The sequence below is a fragment of the Nyctereutes procyonoides genome, unplaced genomic scaffold, assembly GCF_905146905.1.
Source record: "Nyctereutes procyonoides isolate TBG_1078 unplaced genomic scaffold, NYPRO_anot_genome, whole genome shotgun sequence".
Classification (NCBI taxonomy): domain Eukaryota; kingdom Metazoa; phylum Chordata; class Mammalia; order Carnivora; family Canidae; genus Nyctereutes; species Nyctereutes procyonoides.
The window spans coordinates 15,658,432-15,676,422 of record NW_026575142.1 but is presented as its reverse complement, the minus strand read 5'-3'; the positions used below and the strand labels follow the sequence as shown (position 1 = coordinate 15,676,422).

Below are 17,991 nucleotides of genomic sequence, written 5' to 3'. Positions count from 1 at the left end.
TTTATCACCAGGATAGTGACAGGTGAAATTAACAAAAGGCACTATTAAAAGCTAATGGAGAGGGCAGTGCAGAAAAGAAGAAGAAAATTATTAACAATTTACTTCACCTTTATCCTTACGTCCCCAGGTTATTTCTATTATATGCTTTCAAATACTTTAATAAATATGGATATGAGATACATGAACCATTAGAAATATGAATCAACCAACAAACCGAAAGACCCCACAGATAAAGCAAGTTTGAACTTAAAGAGATAATCCTATTTTTGCTTGAATACGATTGTATAGATTGAAAATTGGGTAGGAGGCGGCGAGGGGACAAAAATTAGGAAATTCCTGGGAGGCAGGGTTCATTCCTAACTATATAAATGCTTTCTTACTCCCCCCTCTCCAATCACTGAGCTGGTTCTTACTGATGAGCATACTATATCTCCCTCAGATCTATTTCACTGGTGTAATTATTTTAGAACCTTAATGTTTTCCTGTCTCTACACTTCATTTCCTTCTTTTTAGGGAGAGGGTGTGAGGTGTGGAGGTGGGGGTGGTAGTATTTTATTCTCTTTTCAAATGCATAAATACATACATTAAAATCCAAGAGGGCAGCCCAGGTGGCTCAGCGGTTTAGCACCGCCTTCGGCCCAGGGCGCAATCCTGGAGACCCGGGATCAAATCCCACAATCCCACGTCACGCTCCCTGCATGGGGCCTGCTTCTTCCTCTCCCTGTGTCTCTGCCTCTCTCATAAATAAATAAATCTTAAAAAAACAAAACCCTGAGAATAACTGTTAAAATAGGTTTGATTCTGTCAATTCCCCCATTTTATTTAAACAAAACAAAATAAAAACCTTTCCAGCAGCAAATAAATGTAACAATTCGACTGACTGGCAAAATTCAAATTATTTAGTACACTTCTTGAAAAAGAAATTGCAGCTGCTGTATTAGGAATTCCTTGATGTTAAACACGAACCAGATGCTGACATCACGCCACAGCACATACGGGCACCATGCCTTACAGACTACTGTAGTCCTTTCCCCTGCTTCCTTTGAACCTTTTTCAGGATTTGGGTGGATTCACAGACTTTTTTTTTTTAAGTATGAAATGATTTAACTTTCTACACAATGATGGGAAGAGCCCAGTCTTCTAGACTCTCTTGACATACATGAATATACAGGTGACCCTTAAACATGGGTTTAAACTGCACGGGTCCACCTATAGGCAGATTTTTTTCAACAAATACAGTAAAGTACTGTAACTATATTCTCCTTATAATTTTCTTTAATAACGTTTTCTTTTCTCTAGCTTATTGTAAGAATACAACATATAATATAGAAAATTTGTGTTAATTGACTGCTTATGTTACTGGTTAAGTCTTCTGGTTAACAGTAGGCTATTAGTTTAATTTTGGGGGAGGCAAGTTATTATTAGTAGGCTATTAGTAGTTAGATTTTGGGGATGCAGAATTTTGTACCCATGGGGGTGGAGGAGGGTTGATGTTCTTAACCCTTGAACTGTTCAAGCGTCAACTGTAAATGACATGGAGTTATAGTTCTGATTGGGAAGGACCGGTGGCCAAGCAGTTTTCTTTTTTTGTGAAATAGTGATCTCTAGACTGAATTTACAAACATGAATTAATTAAACTCTGCTCTAACCAATGGCTAACATGAGGTCATTTCTAAAATTCTGTTCAAAATTTTAAAAATTCCATTCTCTATAAAACAACTGGATTAATATTAAACATTACAGAAGCAAAACACATTTTATGTCTAAATTTTCATTTTGGAAAAAAAATTTTCATTTTGGTAATTGAAAATCTACTACCGAGTTAAGACATATGACTGTAAATGGGCAAACACAGAGCAAAGAATGTTTATGGATACATAATAAGAGTAGGAGGTAATATATGAACAATGGAGTTTTCCTATCTACAGTCTGTCCCATGTTCTCTCAGCATAGTCATCTTTTATAGACAACTACTCATTTTTAAAAGGGAAGCAGTATTAAGGACAGAATGTCAAGCAAGTTTAGAATTCTAACATTCTTCTTGGCACTTTTCTTGCCTACACATGCCAAGAAGTCAAGAACCTCATCACATTCTTCATGGGCTTAATCATGACCTTTTCTACTATAATGCATTTTCACCAAACTTCCATGGAAAATTACTGACTATACAAGTAGCATCTTTTCTTATGTTTTGGAGAAATATAATGTACAAAGTGGTTGGCTTTAATTGAGAGAAGAATTCCCAAGAGATTTCTTCTAGTCATGGCCATGAATATAAAGGTGAATACACAGATTTAGAGATTAAATCCTCTAGAATTATACTGTTCATTATTTTCATATTTTTATTCAAACCTAAAGTGACAAGAAATGTCACATATGCAAACTTTTTCTCTGTGGTTATACTAAGGACTTGATAAATCAGATGACAATGGTATTCTAGAAAGAAAGACCAAAGGAGATATCAAACTTCAAGAGTATTTGGGGGTCAATTCACCTAAAACCAATGCCCTGTATTCTCCACTGTTCAAAAGGCTTGTAGACAATCCATTGTCTTCCATTTCAACTAGTTGCAAGGTCCACTGTGAAGGAGTGAGAAAAGAGCTGTGTGCTTGTTCTTGACCTGTAAAGATTTCATCATGGAAGATTAATACTGATGCTGCTGCTGCCTGTTACTGGTTGTTTCTCTTTGCAGGTGCCAATATCGGTCAGAGAACAGGATTTCAGTGGCAGAGTTGTTGCTATACTGTTATCTCTTCAGAACGGAGGCACAAGGAGAGATGAATGCCACATCGCAAGGAGCAAAGGAGAGAGAGAGAAAGAAATGGTGTCAGGTGGCATGTTGGATGTGATTTTTGTTTTAGTAGAGATTGAGATGACTGCAAATTGTTTAGCTGATTCCTTCGGTCTGCAAAGATACATTTGTGTTGGTGCTGATGATTCTTGACTAATCCTGTTTCAATTACAAGTTGGTTATGTTTTTCCAAAAAAAAACTTATGGCACTTATATTCAGGACTTACAAATCTCTCTCTCTCTCACTCACTCATTCTCTTTCTTTTTCTTCCTCTCATGCACACACACAACTCAAACATATACATTATAAAGGCCAGAATCTACTAACACTATTTAATATTCCATACTGGGATGTCAAATTTTCTATATGCATTATTTTCCTTCAGCTAATCAGATATTTTAAATCTAGAGGATGAGAAAACTTGAAGACTAAAAAAAATAAAGAGTAACATACATCTGCATGCTGTTCACATCACACACTTGAGTAATAGCAGTGTCAAGACCGTTCTTAGTCCTCGTAACTTTCAAAATTCTTATTTCCTCATCATTTTGGGATACTATGATGGTTAACTTGTATCATTTAAATAAAATTATGACTACAGAGAGAATCTATTACAGGGATGATGGTTTTTCAGGAATTTTTAAAAAAAGTTATTTGTGTTAATTTAGTAATAATCCTAGAAAAGCATATCCATAGTTTTCTTCATTTCCAATATAATCTAAACTATATAAACAAAAACCTAGCAGAATGCCTCACATCAAAAAGATAAATTCCCATAACTAGAATTTGTTGAAGACTGGTATCAAAACAGGATCGATCATAAAAGCTAATTGGCATATAATTTGTTAGTTTCCTTAAATCTATAGATTCCACATATGGCACAGGTACATAAAATAGGATAGTTAGTAGCCTTGCCTCAAAGAACCAACTTTTTAAAGACAGAAAATAATTTCCACTGCAACTACAAGCTTTTAATAAGGGATAACTGGGTAAGTTTGTACATAATTACCTCAAGCGAAAAGTTGTTTTTTAAAAACTGTTTCAGGAATAATTTGCATAGTCTCCACAGATTTTAGTATATAGTTCTCTGTTCTACTGTTAAATCCTAAAGCTACATAAAAGGCAAGACTATGTTAGAGAGTATTTATAGTTTTTATTTAAAAAATGTGCTTTTTCAGTTGACCTTTAAAAATAAATTTAGAGTGAAAAGCAATATACCAGCTAATAAGAAATATTCTACCTAATATAACAGTCACTAACAATACTCAAGGAAAATAATATGTGAGGGAAAGAGAGCATTTGTGTGAAAAACTTAACTGTTCTACTTTACCTGCAATGAAAACGAAGCATGTTTCTGAAAAAAACAAAAAGCAAACATCACCTCTATTCTAAGACCAATGCAAAGAAAGTTACAAGTGAATTAATTCTTCTGAATGAATACAAAGAATCAATGTGCAAATCTACGTAAAATAGAAGAATTGTAGGAATAAGTATAGTTACCCTCCACTGGAATGGAAGTGGAAAAAAGGTTCACATTTGGCTTTGCTGGTTACTAGCTGTATTAATTTTGACAAAACATAGGGAGAAGATCTTGGTATTCAAAAATTTAGCATTAATGTTCACTCTAGAATGGTTAAAACTTCAAAGTCCATAAAATGTATTATCATGTAATTTTTCTGAAATAGGAATTTGAATCATGCCTGTTATCAAGCAGAGTATGGATGTAAGTCAATCACATAGTGAATGAGTGAGCAATGATTTCATAAAAAGAATAACTGAAAATATTAAAGAATTCTTGATATATTAAAAAAAAAGTGATGCTGCACAGTGACTTTCCTGATCTCAGAAAACAAAACTAGTAAGCCCTCAGCCCCAGAAACATCTGTTTGTTAGCCACTGACTGACTTTTGGAGACTTCTGCTTAACTTTCATTCCTTACTCTAGCACTCTAATAGTTTTGGGTTTATATTTCTAACCCTGCAGAATAGCACAGAATGTGAACTGAACTTTATGATTTATTCAATGGTAAATATACTTTTTTCATACTTCAGTTTACCTATTCAATTACTATGATGATCTTTATAAAACACAAAGCACATCATAAATTATTCATTTCAAGAAAAAGTAAATAGGCCTTCTAGTCTCTCATGTCCAAACAACATAGGCTCAATGAAATAAGTTTTCTCTTTTGGTGCCCACAAATCTAATCTAATAATTTTACTGAACTTTAAGAGCTTTTATTAAAGACGGAGAGAGAGAGAGAGACAGAGAGAGAGAGAGAGAATGCTGGGTCTCCAAATCTAAACTCTAAGCTGACACAGTATAGGTTAATTTCTGTGTAGGTTACAAGGACCTCAAATATTCACATATCAGAACCAGCCTATGATAGAAATTATATATTACAAGTTGAGCACAGTTCATGTCAGCTTAATAAGCCCTGGAGCATAGGGAGCTGATAAGATAGAGGCTATTACATCTTTTCTCTTGTTCTCTATGTGTTAAAAATGTCCAATCTACTTTTTTAGAAAACGGAATGACCTATTTTAATGGCCTATTTTCCAACCATGCTTTAGAATGCCAAATAACTTATTTTTAAAACACGTTGACTCAATGGTTATTATTTAATTTTGCAACTCAAAAATTAATATCCAGTGGTAAGCAGGCAGCTGTTAATTATTTGTGCTCTAAGATGACACTACTTATTCAAGTTTGTTCTCTATATGTACTACCAAAAACTTTCTTTATGATGCATTCATTTTTCTCACCCAAAATAGCCTCCTAGAAGAAAATGTGAGAATTCAAGACATGAGAGCATATTTCAGCATTAGTAGTTTATCCACTCTCCCAAAATATTCCTTGATATTGGTCAAAGAAAAGTAATATTGTAAATTGGTTAAGAAGATAAAGTTAGAAATCTATAGCTGCTCAGTAAATCTGATAAAAGCTGAAAAAAATAAAACAGGAAAAAGATTATGGAGGGGACAATTATTAGAAAGAATGAGTAAATACAAAAAAATGGAAAAGTCAAAACAGGAAAAGAGGCTAATATGGAGGTTAGACGAGAAAGTGTAATATTCTACAACAGCTTGCAACTGTTCATATAGTATCTAGATGTTAGGTATACCTCATTTTACAACACTTACACAGAAATGTTTCAGAGAAACTAAACATTTTCAAAGTACCAGGAAAGCTTTAAAATCAACCAAGCACAACCAATCAAAACCAAACCCAAACCCTTCTCTGGAGCTTTTCAAAAAGTGAAGTATTTTTGGTAATACAAATAGCCAATTCCTAATTTAACTGCTTTAAAATTTCAGATTTTATACAACAGGTTTTTATTAAATAAGATACACACATGTAAAATCTCATTATTAGAGTAATTTGAAATTATTATATGTGAAGATAATAACCTTCCAGTTAAAGTGTCCCACTATCATGAAAAGCTGGTTAGAAAATAATTTATAAATCTTTACAGGGGACATCAAACATAGGTCTCTATGAATTCATTATCAAAATAGCTTAGGTGGATCCACAAATCTGTACTACTACATCTGTACTACAGATCTGTACTACAAAATCCTTCAAGAGTCCCATTACAGCTCCATCTGTTACAGATGGACAGACTAAAGTTGTCTACTGTATCTCAAAGAGCAGGAAAAATAGTAATTACAACAAAACAAAATACACCTTAAAAAAAAAGACCAGAATAAATCATTTTAGAATTTCCTGTTAAAGTAGTTTGGGGCTGAAACTTTTCTGAGCAGGGGCATAGACTGATACAGCATAGTTAAAAACACTAATGCAAATTATATATTATATATTATATATTATCTGTTCTGGTCCCTGTAATTGAATGGCAAAGGGTCTGAAGCACCTTGATAGCATTCCAAAAAACAAAACAGTATGATAGCAGCTGCTACCAGAATGGGTTTCTCTGTCCTACTTCACCTTATCCCAGGAAGAGAACTTCACTGAAGCTATCAATCTTAGTTTCGATTAGTTTCCTAATTTAATTTCAGCGATTATTCAGCCTATTAAAAAATATATAAGTAATGTGACAAAAAACAGAATAAAAAATGGGTCAAAGAAAAAGTATTTTACATCTGTCAGTAACTTAATTTTGATTGAGTAGGAAAATCCACTCTATTTTTATTTGAAATGGCTTGAACTAAAAATATGAACTATTAAAAACAATGAACTGATTACAATTTCATAGTTTACAAATCAATACAAAGTTATACATTATAAAAATGTACTATACTAACACATAGCAACATTCTGATACATTGTATAACTTTATACTATTCTGATGATTAGGTTCTTCTAAATTTGCCAATGTACATATATTAATTGAAACATCTCATCAAGCATTTGATAGTTTAAAAGTTAAGCCAAAGAAACAAGTTTGTTATTAATTTATAATTATTTTTTATTATAAATAGACACAAACAATATGGAAATTTACATTTCATCTTAAAAATGAAGCATTTTTACAAAAATAGTATTTAAACAGAGTAATCTTAAGATCCTGTAAGTCTGGCCAGAAGTTACTTCTCCACTCAGGGACATCATGGTATTATCAGCATCTCAATGTTTATTTTTATTTTTATTTATTTAATTTTTTTCATCTCAATGTTTATAAGCTGCCACAAGGTAAAGGAATATTATTTTAATATATTTAACTCAAAAATACAACTTTAATGCCCACCCCACCCCTCTTTTTTTGGTCTCTCTGGGTACTTTCTCTCTTTAAATGACTTTTCCAAAAAGACTTATAATACAAACTTTTCACAACCTCCAGTAACAAACTAAATATTTAGCATATGCTTCACATACCTTTTTGAGATGTCCTAGTCTAAGTTTGAAAATTTCTTCCTGTTCATGATATTCTGCCAAAGTCAACCTGTTAAAAATGAAATTGTAATTCTAGATATTAAGATTAATAGTTATTTCTTATTTACAACCAGCAAAAGAACATAAAATAAATGGAAACACTACAATGTTGACAACTTTCAGCCCAAAATATAATAAGCAAAAAGTCCTTTAAAATATTCTTTAAAATGCGTCTAATACTTAAAGATGGAACAACTAATTCATAAATTCAGCAACTATTTAATGAATGCTATGTATCAAGTGATTTCTAGAATTTCAATCCTAAGGGTACAATGAAAAAGACATTTTCTCCTTTCATTTTAGTTTGAACTTACATTCTATAGTTCCCACTAAGGAGGCAGAAAAGAAACAATTTAATAAAGAAATAAAATCATCCCAAATAACATAAGTGTTATGAAGAAAACAAAAAAAGGGTGGTATGATAATGACTGTATTACACTAATTTGCAGAGTGTTAGGGAGGTGGTCTTGATCAAAACATCAAAATGAAAACCACAAGAAAACCTGGGGTATTATGTTCGAGACATAAGTTAGAGCAAGTGCAAGGATGCTAAGTTGGACACAGGCTGGCATACTCTGAGAAAAAAATATAAACATCAAAACAGCCAGAGAGGCGGTGAGCTATAGGAGAGGCAAGCAGGGGCCAGCTTCTGTATGGACTTCCAGACTAAGGAATGAATTTCATTCATTCAAAGTACAGATATTACAAAGACAGTCCAGTTGGGTACTGGTTTAAAAAAAAAAAAAAAAAGGAAAAAACTAGAACATTTTTCGTTTTTCTGCTTCCATATGTGAGGAAAAGGAATGCTAAAACTATACTCAAAGCATCAAATTTTTAATAAATATAAATAGAAGGGGATCCCTGGGTGGCGCCGCGGTTTAGCGCCTGCCTTTGGCCCAGGGCGCGATCCTGGAGATCTGGGATCGAATCCCACGTCGGGCTCCCGGTGCATGGAGTCTGCTTCTCCCTCTGCCTGTGTCTCTGCTCTCTCTCTCTCTCTCTCTCTCTCTCTCTCTCTGTGACTATCATAATAAATAAAAATTAAAACAAAAGAAATAAAGGCTATAAATGTCCTTTAAAAAAATAAATATAAATAGAAGACTTTAAATCTTGAAAGTGATTTATGGTTATTTTATTAATTTCAAATATTCATATATAAGTTTGAAAAAAACTAGCTTAATATATGTAGAACCATTATAAGACATAAACACTTATAACATTTCCTAGTAAAAAATGATCCTTTTTTCTGATAAAAAGAAACCACTCCACAGTAAAACAACCTCCATTTCACACTACAATACTGAAAGAATTGCTTTTATCTATCATACTCAAGCTTGTTTGTTTACTCATGTGTTCTGGGGGTATTTGGCAAAGCTCCTAACCCAGATATGATTTATTTATGTTTATTCAGGTCCTTCAGCAACATTTAGTATAAATGCTATTCTCCTTTAGCTAGATGTTAAATTTACTAATTCTAAAGAAAGCCTATTCAAAGGAAACAACAATCTTCCAAGAAATTCAGTTCGTATTCCACTAGAAATACCTTAAGAGTGAAAAAATAAACATTTAAAATTAAATCTACCAAGTCTTAGGTTAACACAACTGCTGGGTTTTATTACACCAAATAAAGCAACAGTGGACAGCTGCAGCAGATGCTTCAGGTAGACTTAGAGAAGTGTGGCAGTGTGAATGTAGAGGGAGTTAAAGGGAGAAGAGGGAAAGGTGATATTAAAAGGTTTAGAAAAAAAAAGGTTTAGAAACTAAAAAGGATAAAATCTCAACTAATCCAATAAAGAAAAGCTATAGGAATTTATGGCAAATAGTTTCTGGATAGGCATATATAATGCCACCAATGAAAATCTGGTGCAATTTGAATTTCCCCAAATTTTTGAAACTGTATTCTACTAAGAAGTTCGGCTCTCATGCAAATTTGCAGTCTTTATATATGCAGATGGCTGGGAATTTCTGTATTTGGAGGTAAGCATATTTAGTTGGTGTATTTTTCAACTAGTATTCTTGTGAGTTAAAAATGAATTAGTATCAGTTCAATGATGATTTAGTTCGTTGAATATATTGTTTGGTTAATCTTAAAACATAACGTAATGCATATCTGGTATTCAATAGCATTTAGTTCCAGTTGTTAATATGCTTTGTGTTGTGGTTCAAATCATCCACATCCCTATAGCTAAGGCAAAGTCATACAAATACTCCCTCCCCAATTTTCTTAGTAGAGTGATACTTCTTCATTGATTTAAAAAACTTTGACCCCAGAGCATTATTTCACAGGTCTACTTTGATATTAAACACATACAATTCCCACTAAAGATTAATGGCACCTTTCATCATCAGCAGAACTTAGCTATTTCCTTCCTGCATTTTGAGTACTACTACTATAACTACTATTAAGCTTCAAGTAAATAGGAAAGTATATATATCCACTAATTTCTCTATGCTTGGTTTTGAAGCATTAATAAAAATTCTGCAGAAAGTACTAAATACTAGACTACTGAATTTCTAAGGCAGTGATTCTTACCATTTTATGATATTGGATATCTGAAAATAATCTAAAGGAATTTATAAACATTCTCCAGAAAATTTCACATATACATAAATTTGGGGATTCACACAGCTCTCTGTTTAAGAATTCCTATTCCAGATTGTCTCACCAAATAGAATGCAAGCTTCAAAACAGCAAAGGAGACATTTCTTAAATTTCTCTGCATTTCCCTAGCAGGAAGTATCTGACATATATTAGAGATCTTAAGATATCTCTGTTGTCATTTCATTATTATTTTCATTAATGAAATGTTTTTAATTAAAATGTAAAATATCTGAAAATGAACAAAAAAGTAAAATAAATTTAGGTAAAAATTGAGGACAATCCTTTTCAAAGAATAAAAAGAGCTAAGCTGGGATAATTAATGTTAATTTTAATGGCATTTAAATCCTACATAATTATTTTTATGATGTGTTTTTAAGACCCTAAAAAAGTTCACACTCTTAAGCAAGTAGGTTGGTTAGGTTACCTAGCAAATCTTTCATTCACAGATATGAAGATAAAGTCTAATTCCTCCCTATATGAATCATACCTGGTATTACAGCCTGAATGATTAATATATTATTAGGTTCAAATATAATATGTATGCTTATTTAGAGGCATGCTAAAAGCTCCTAAAATAGGTTTATATAAAACTTTATTTTAAAAGCCAAGAAAAAAAAAAGCCAAGAAACTTAAACCTCAAACATAAAACTTAATAACTCTTGATAATATTCCATAATGAGTCTGAATGGATGAGAATTTTATTTTTAATCCAAAGAACTGTTTTATAACAGTTTGATATAAATGTGAGATGACTGTAATAGAAATAATGAGCACAAATAACAGAAAACAAGATACTCATTTCAAACAAATTTGATACTCAATTCTTTAAAGACATTCTGTTTAAGAAACTCAAAGTTAAGGAGTGCAAGCTATGGTAAATAAGACTATTACAGGCACTTAAGAAAAAAAAAAGCAAGCCCATTTATTTGTACAATTTAGCAAACATTTACCAAACATTAAGCTATGCACTATGCACTAAGGATTAGATTTTTTAAATGAGGAAGGGTAAAACAAACAAATAAATAAATGAGGAAGGGTAGGACATGAGAGTAGTCTGCCTTTGAAAAGCCCCCAAAAAAACTAGCAATAGAAGTTCCTCAACATGGGGCACCCAGGTGGCTCAGTTGGTTAAGCATCTGCCTTTGGCTTAGGTGGTGATCTCAGGGTCCTGGGATTGAGCCCCATTTTGGGCTCCCTGCTCATGGAGGCCTGTTTCTCCCTCTCTCTTTGCCCCTTCTCCTGCCCCCTGTTCATGCTTGCGCTCTCTCTGAAATAAATAAAATTGTTAAAAAAAAAAGTTGTTCCTCAACATTATATAGGACATTTATTTATTTATTTATTTATTTAAGATTTTATTTATTTATTCATGAGAGACACACACAGAGAGAGAGGCAGAGACACAGGCAGACGGAGAAGCAGGCTCCTTGCAGGGAGCCCGACATGGGACTCGATCCCGGGTCTCCAGGATCACACCCTGGGCCAAAGGCGGCACTAAACTGCTGAGCCACCTGGGCTGCCCTATATAGGACATTTATTAAAAACCCACAAATGACATCATATTCAAGGGTAAAGACTGAAAGCTTTCACCATTAAGATGAGAAATAAGACAATGATGCTTTCACCATTACTATTTCATGCTGTACTGGAAATCCTATCAGTAGAGTTAAGTAAGAAAAAAAATAACATCATGCATCAGAATAAGTAGTAAAACTATCTCTATTTGCAGATGACATAACTCTAAGATGTAGAAAACCTCAAAGAACAAAGAAAAAACTACCAGAGCTAATAAATCAGGAAAGCTGCAGGGTCAAGATCAACCCACAAAAATCAACTGTGTTTCTATACACCAGCAGTGAACAATCTAAAAAGGATATTAAGAATACAATTCCACTTATAATACAATCCAAAAGAATAAATTTTCTTACTCAGAAATAAATTTAACCCAGGAAATGATTTGTACACCAAAAACTACAAAACAGTGCTAAGGATGTTAATGGAAACTAATTAAATGAAAAGACTTACATTCATGGATTAGTAGACTTAATACTGTTAAGAGGGCAATCCTCCCCGAAGTCATCAATATATTCAATATAATCCTAATCAAAATACAAATGGGCGATTTTGCTAAAATGGAAATAAAATTACAACGGGCCTCAAATAGAAAAAATAATATTGAAAAAGAAAAAACAAAATTATAGGACACCCACTACCTTTTTCAAAACTTACTACAAGGTTATGGTCATTAAAACAGGGTGGTACTATCATAAAGATAGACATTGAGGCCAAAGGAACAGAAGTGGGTACAGAAATAAACCCAAATATTGATGGCCAGCTGATTTCTGACAAGAGTGCCAAGACCATTCAACGGGGGAAACAATAGTCTCTTCAACAAATGGTGCTGGGACAACTGGATAACTACATGCAAAAGAATGAAGTTGGATCCCTACCTCATTCTATATAAAAAAAAAAATTAACAAAAAAGGGATCAATAATTTAAATATAAGAACTAAAACTAGAAAACTTGTAAAACACAGCATAGGGGTAAATGTTCTTGACCATGGATTTGGTAAAGGACTCTTAGATTTGACACCAAAAGCACGAGCAAAAAAACAAAACAATAAACTTATTGTTTAAAATCCTAAAAATCAAATCAAATCAAAGGACATTATCAAGAAAGTAACACAATTTATAGAATGGGAGAAAATACCTACATATCATATATCTGATAAGGGTTTAGTATCAAGAATATATAAAGGACTCTCATAAATCAACAACAAAAAGACAAACAGCTGGATTAAAAACTGAGCAAAAGGGCAGCCCCGGTGGCATAGCGGTTTGGCGCCGCCTGCAGCCTGGGGTGTGATCCTGGAGACCCGGGATCGAGTCCCACATCAGGCTCCCTGCACGGAGCCTGCTTCTCCCTCTGTGTCTCTGCCTCTCTCTCTCTGTGTCTATGAAAAAATAAATAAAATCTTAAAAAAAAAAAAACTGAGCAAAAGACTTCAGTATCTATACAAAGACCATAAGCACATTAAAAGAGATTCAACATTATTAGCCATTCAGGAATGCAAATCAAAACCACAATGAGATGATACTTTATAGCTACTAGGATGACCATAATAAAAAAAACCAGAAAATAAAAAGTGTTGCCAAGGATGTGAAGAAATAGGAACGCTTGTTTATTGCTGGTGGGAATGTAATATATTGCAAATACGAAAAATAGTTCAGCAGTCCTTCAAGAATTTGAACACAGAACTGCCATAACTTTGCAGTTCTAATCCTAGGTATATACTTATAAAAATGAAAATGTATGTCCACACAGAAACTTGTACATAAATGTTTATATCAGCATTAATCATAATAGCCAAAAGGTAGAAACCATCTAGATGTTCATCATGGATGAATGGATAAGCAAAATGTACATACACATATAATGGGATATGAGTCAGACATAAAAAAGAATGAAGTACTGATACATGCTATAACATGGATACACCCTGAAAATATTATGCCAGGTGAATGCCAGTGGACTATTCAGAAAAGGCAAACACATAGAGAGAAAAATGATTATCTGTTAATAGGAGATGAAGGGAGGAAGAAATAGGGAGTGATTATTTAATGAGTATGAGGTGTTCTGAGTTAATAAAAAGTTTTGAAACTATAAGGGAGGTGATGGTTGCATAACACTGTAAATGCACTCTAAATGCCACTAAATGGTTAAGTGTAATGTGAATTTCACCTCAATATTTTAAAAAAAGTATCATTGTGAAAAAGAATGGAGGGGTGGGGGAAGGATGAAAGTAGTCTGCCTCTGAAGAGCCCAAATGTTCTCAACACAATGCAATAATAGCTGAATTGAGAACTAATGATTTATACCAAGTACTAGTGTAGTACGCAGAATAATGGCCCCCTAAAGATGTCTACATTGTAATCCCTGCGACATATGAATATGTTAAGTTACAGAGCAAAGGAGAATTAAGACAGCAAATCAGTTCACCTTAAAATAGGGAGTTATTCTGATTACCTTTGTGGGCCCCCCATGTAATTACAAGAGTCCTTACAAGCAGAAGAGAAGGGAAGATGTGTCAGAATCAGCATAGTTAAGACATAAGAAAGACTTCACTGGCTATTGCTGGCTTGCAGATGGAAAGAGATCATGAACCAAGGAATGTGGATAGCTTCTGGTAGCTAAAAAAAAGGCAAGGAAACGGATTGTCCTCTAGAGTCACCAGCAGGAACACAGCCCTGATGACACTGATTTTGGCACAATGAGACCCATTTGAGCTTTCTAATCTCCAAGACCATATGATAATAAGTTTGTGCTTTTTAAGTCACTAAATCTGTGGTAAATTGTTACAGCAGCAATAAGAAACTACTACAGATCTTGGTAACCTAGACTTGGGATGCTCCTGTAACAAACACCTAAAAATGTGAAATTGGTTCTGGAAATGGGCAGTGGGCAAGAGGCTAGAATTTTCACGAGCATGATTTTAAAAAGCGTAGACTGCTTCAACAGCCTTTTAGCAGGAATATGGATATGAATAAGTGAGGACTCAAGGAATTCTGAAGCACAGTAGAGAACACATGGTCACATTAGAAAATTCCGACAGTCATGAGCAGACTGTTGGTAAAAACATGGACATGGGGTGCCTCTAGTGAGGACTCAAGAAAACGAGGAATGTGTTACTGGAAACCATAGGAATGGGATCAATATTATTATGGAAGAAAGCTTAGCAAAACTGTATCCTATAGTTATGCTGAAAGCCATGTTTTAAAAAAAGGTTTTCTTTCTTTTTTTTTTTTTTTTCTAAGTAGACTCCACACACCCAGTGTGGAGCTTAACATAGGGCTTTAACTCATGACCCTGAAGGTCAAGACCTGAGTGGAGATCAAGAGTTGGACCCTCTAACCAACCGAGCCACCTGGTGCCCCTGAAAGCCAGACTTAAAAGAAATGAACGTGAATATTAAGCTTAGGAGATTTCCAAAGTATCGGAGGTGTGGACTGGTTTCTTCTTGGTGTTTATATTAAAATGTGAGAGACATAATTAAGGGAAGAAATGGTCAACAAAAAGGAACCAGAAAGAAAGAAAGAAAAAAAAAAAGGAACCAGGACTTAATAGTTGAAGAAATTTTCATTCTATCCAGAGTGTCAAAGACACTAAGATTGAGATTCACAAAAAACTGCTCTATTTAAAAAAACAAAAGCAAAAAGGGTATAGATGGACAACATTTTTGCTAATACCCCAGAGAGGTGCGAAATAGTCTTTAAAAGATGAAGTATGCAACTCATAGGTCCCTTCAGCTTTCTCAGTAGAAGTCCAAACAGCAATGGGATCAACAAGAAGAAAACGTGGAGGATCCTCTTATAAAATGGAGTGAATCCCTGTGTCAGAGGGGAGAGATCCACAAGATTTTCTGACAACTTTAAACAAAAACACTGCCAGCTTGGAACTTAAAAGGACAGAGACAGTACAAAATGCAAAGCTGTCAGACCCCCAAAATTCTACAAACAAGAAATGGGCTGACAAAGCTACTCAGCTACAAATACATGCTAACCTTAACAAAAAAGAAACCTTTGTGAAAAAGACTCCGAGGGAAGACCCTTGTGTCCAGAAGGCGGAGCCATAGCCCTAGAAAATTATTACTAGACTTTGAAACCAAATGGGAATTTGCCTGGATGGATTTTAAAACTACTTGGGAGCAGTGACTCCTTTTTTTTTTTCCTGTTTGAACAGGAATGTCTGTTATCCTATGCCTGTCCGCACTCTTCTATTTGTGAAGAGAGAAGTTTCTTTCTTTTTTTTTTTTTTTTAAAGATTTTATTTATTTATTCATAGACACACAGAGAGAGGCAGAGACACAGGCAGAGGGAAAAGCAGGCTCCATGCAGGGAGCCCGATGTGGGACTCGATCCCGGGTCTCCAGGATCACACCCCAGGCTGCAGGCAGCACCAAACCGCTGCGGATTTTGAAACTACTTGGGAGCAGTGACTCCGTTTTTTTTTTTTTTTTTTTCCTGTTTGAACAGGAATGTCTGTTATCCTATGCCTGTCCCCACCCTTCTATTTTGTGAAGAGAGAAGTTGTTTCTTGAGGTTGACAGATTAAGAATTGTGTTTTGGGGTGGATTATACTGATTCTCACCCATACCTGATTTAGGTGAGATACAGAAAATTTGAGCTGATGAAATTTTGGATGTTGGTTTGATGCTGTAACTGGGTTGGGATGTAATTATAAATGGGATGTAGGGTTGACTCTTCTGGGGATGTTGGGATAGGATGAGTGTATTTTACAAGTGGGAAAGATGTGGATCTTGGATCAGAGAGAAGACAGGCAGAATACTGACTTCCAAAGATACCACATCCTAATCTTTGAAATTTGTGAATATGTTACCTTACATAGCAAAAGATTAAGTGGGATTAAGGTTGCTAATTAACTGACCATAACATAAGGTGATTATCCTGGATAATGCAGCTATGAGTATACAGAGCAAAGAAAACAACTTTTTATCTGAAAAATACAAGGAAAAGACACAGAAAAGATAACATCTGAGCCTGATCAAAGAGGAGCAGCAGAGGGAAGCCAGGAAGAAGAAACAGGGCATAAGAGGCATCATGGTGACCCAAGTATACAGCATGTAGATACACAAGCAAAAAGAAAAATCAGGGTACAGTGTAGATTAAGGAAGTTCTACTGATAGCTAAGAGTTTTAACGAGAGATCAATGCTAGAGGTGCCTGGATGGTTTGGTCAGTTAAGCATGTGACTCTTCGGCTTAGACTCAGGACATGATCTCACGGCCATGGGACTGAGCTCCACATCAGACTCTACACACAGATGGGGAGTCTGGTTGAAGACACTCTCTCTCCCTCTGCCCATTCACCCCCTCTCCAAAATTAATACATAAATCTTAAAGAAAAAAAAATCAATGCTGAATTTTGTGTCATGTTTTTTGTTCTGGCATCTATTAAGATATTCATATTATCTTTCTCCTTACATGGAAAATTACAGATTTTTAAAACGTTAAACCAACCCTGCATACCCAAAATAAACCCAACTTGGTCTTGATAAATTATCACTTTTATATATTATATGTTGGATTACTAATATTTTATTTAAGATTTTTACATTTGCCTTTATATAAATTGAGATTAGCCTATAGCTTTCCTTCTTTGTAACATCTTTGTTAAATTCTGACACCTAGATTATGCTGGTCTCATAAAATAAGTTGGAAGTATTTCTGACTCAGCTATTCTTTTTAAAAAAAAGTTTTTCAAAAGACTGGCACTATTTCTTCCTTAAATGGATGTTACAATTCATAAATGATTTGTACCTGGAGTTTTAATTTTTCAAAAAAGATTTTAGAGAGTGAGGGTGAGATAGACAAGAGGGAGAGCAACTTTAGCGGACTCCTTGTTGAGCTTTGAAGTGGGGCTCAATCTCATGACCCTGAGATCACTACCTGAGCCACGAAACCAAGAGTCAGATGCTCAATTGCATCACCCAGGGGTACCTGGATCTTTAATTTTTTAATTACACTGTTTCTTTAATAGTCACAAAACTAGATTTTTGTTTCTTCTAATGTCAATTCTGTTGAGTTAGATTTTTCTAGAAATTTATCCATTTTACAAAAATTTGAAATTTAAGCCATTTATGTTTTGTTTTTCTTAAAATACCTGTAGACTCTAGTAAGATTTCAGTTTT

The 17,991-nt window shown here is 34.2% G+C and overlaps 1 protein-coding gene across 1 annotated transcript in view; it reads right to left on the bottom strand.

The window, feature by feature from the left end:
* The window catches only part of TLK1 (tousled like kinase 1), a 145,534-nt gene that overhangs the window by 24,567 nt on the left and 102,976 nt on the right, over positions 1 to 17,991 (bottom strand). The window contains exon 12 of the mRNA XM_055307849.1: positions 7,629 to 7,695. Coding sequence (XP_055163824.1) covers positions 7,629 to 7,695 — 67 coding nt within the window. The remainder of the gene's footprint in view (positions 1 to 7,628; positions 7,696 to 17,991) is intronic.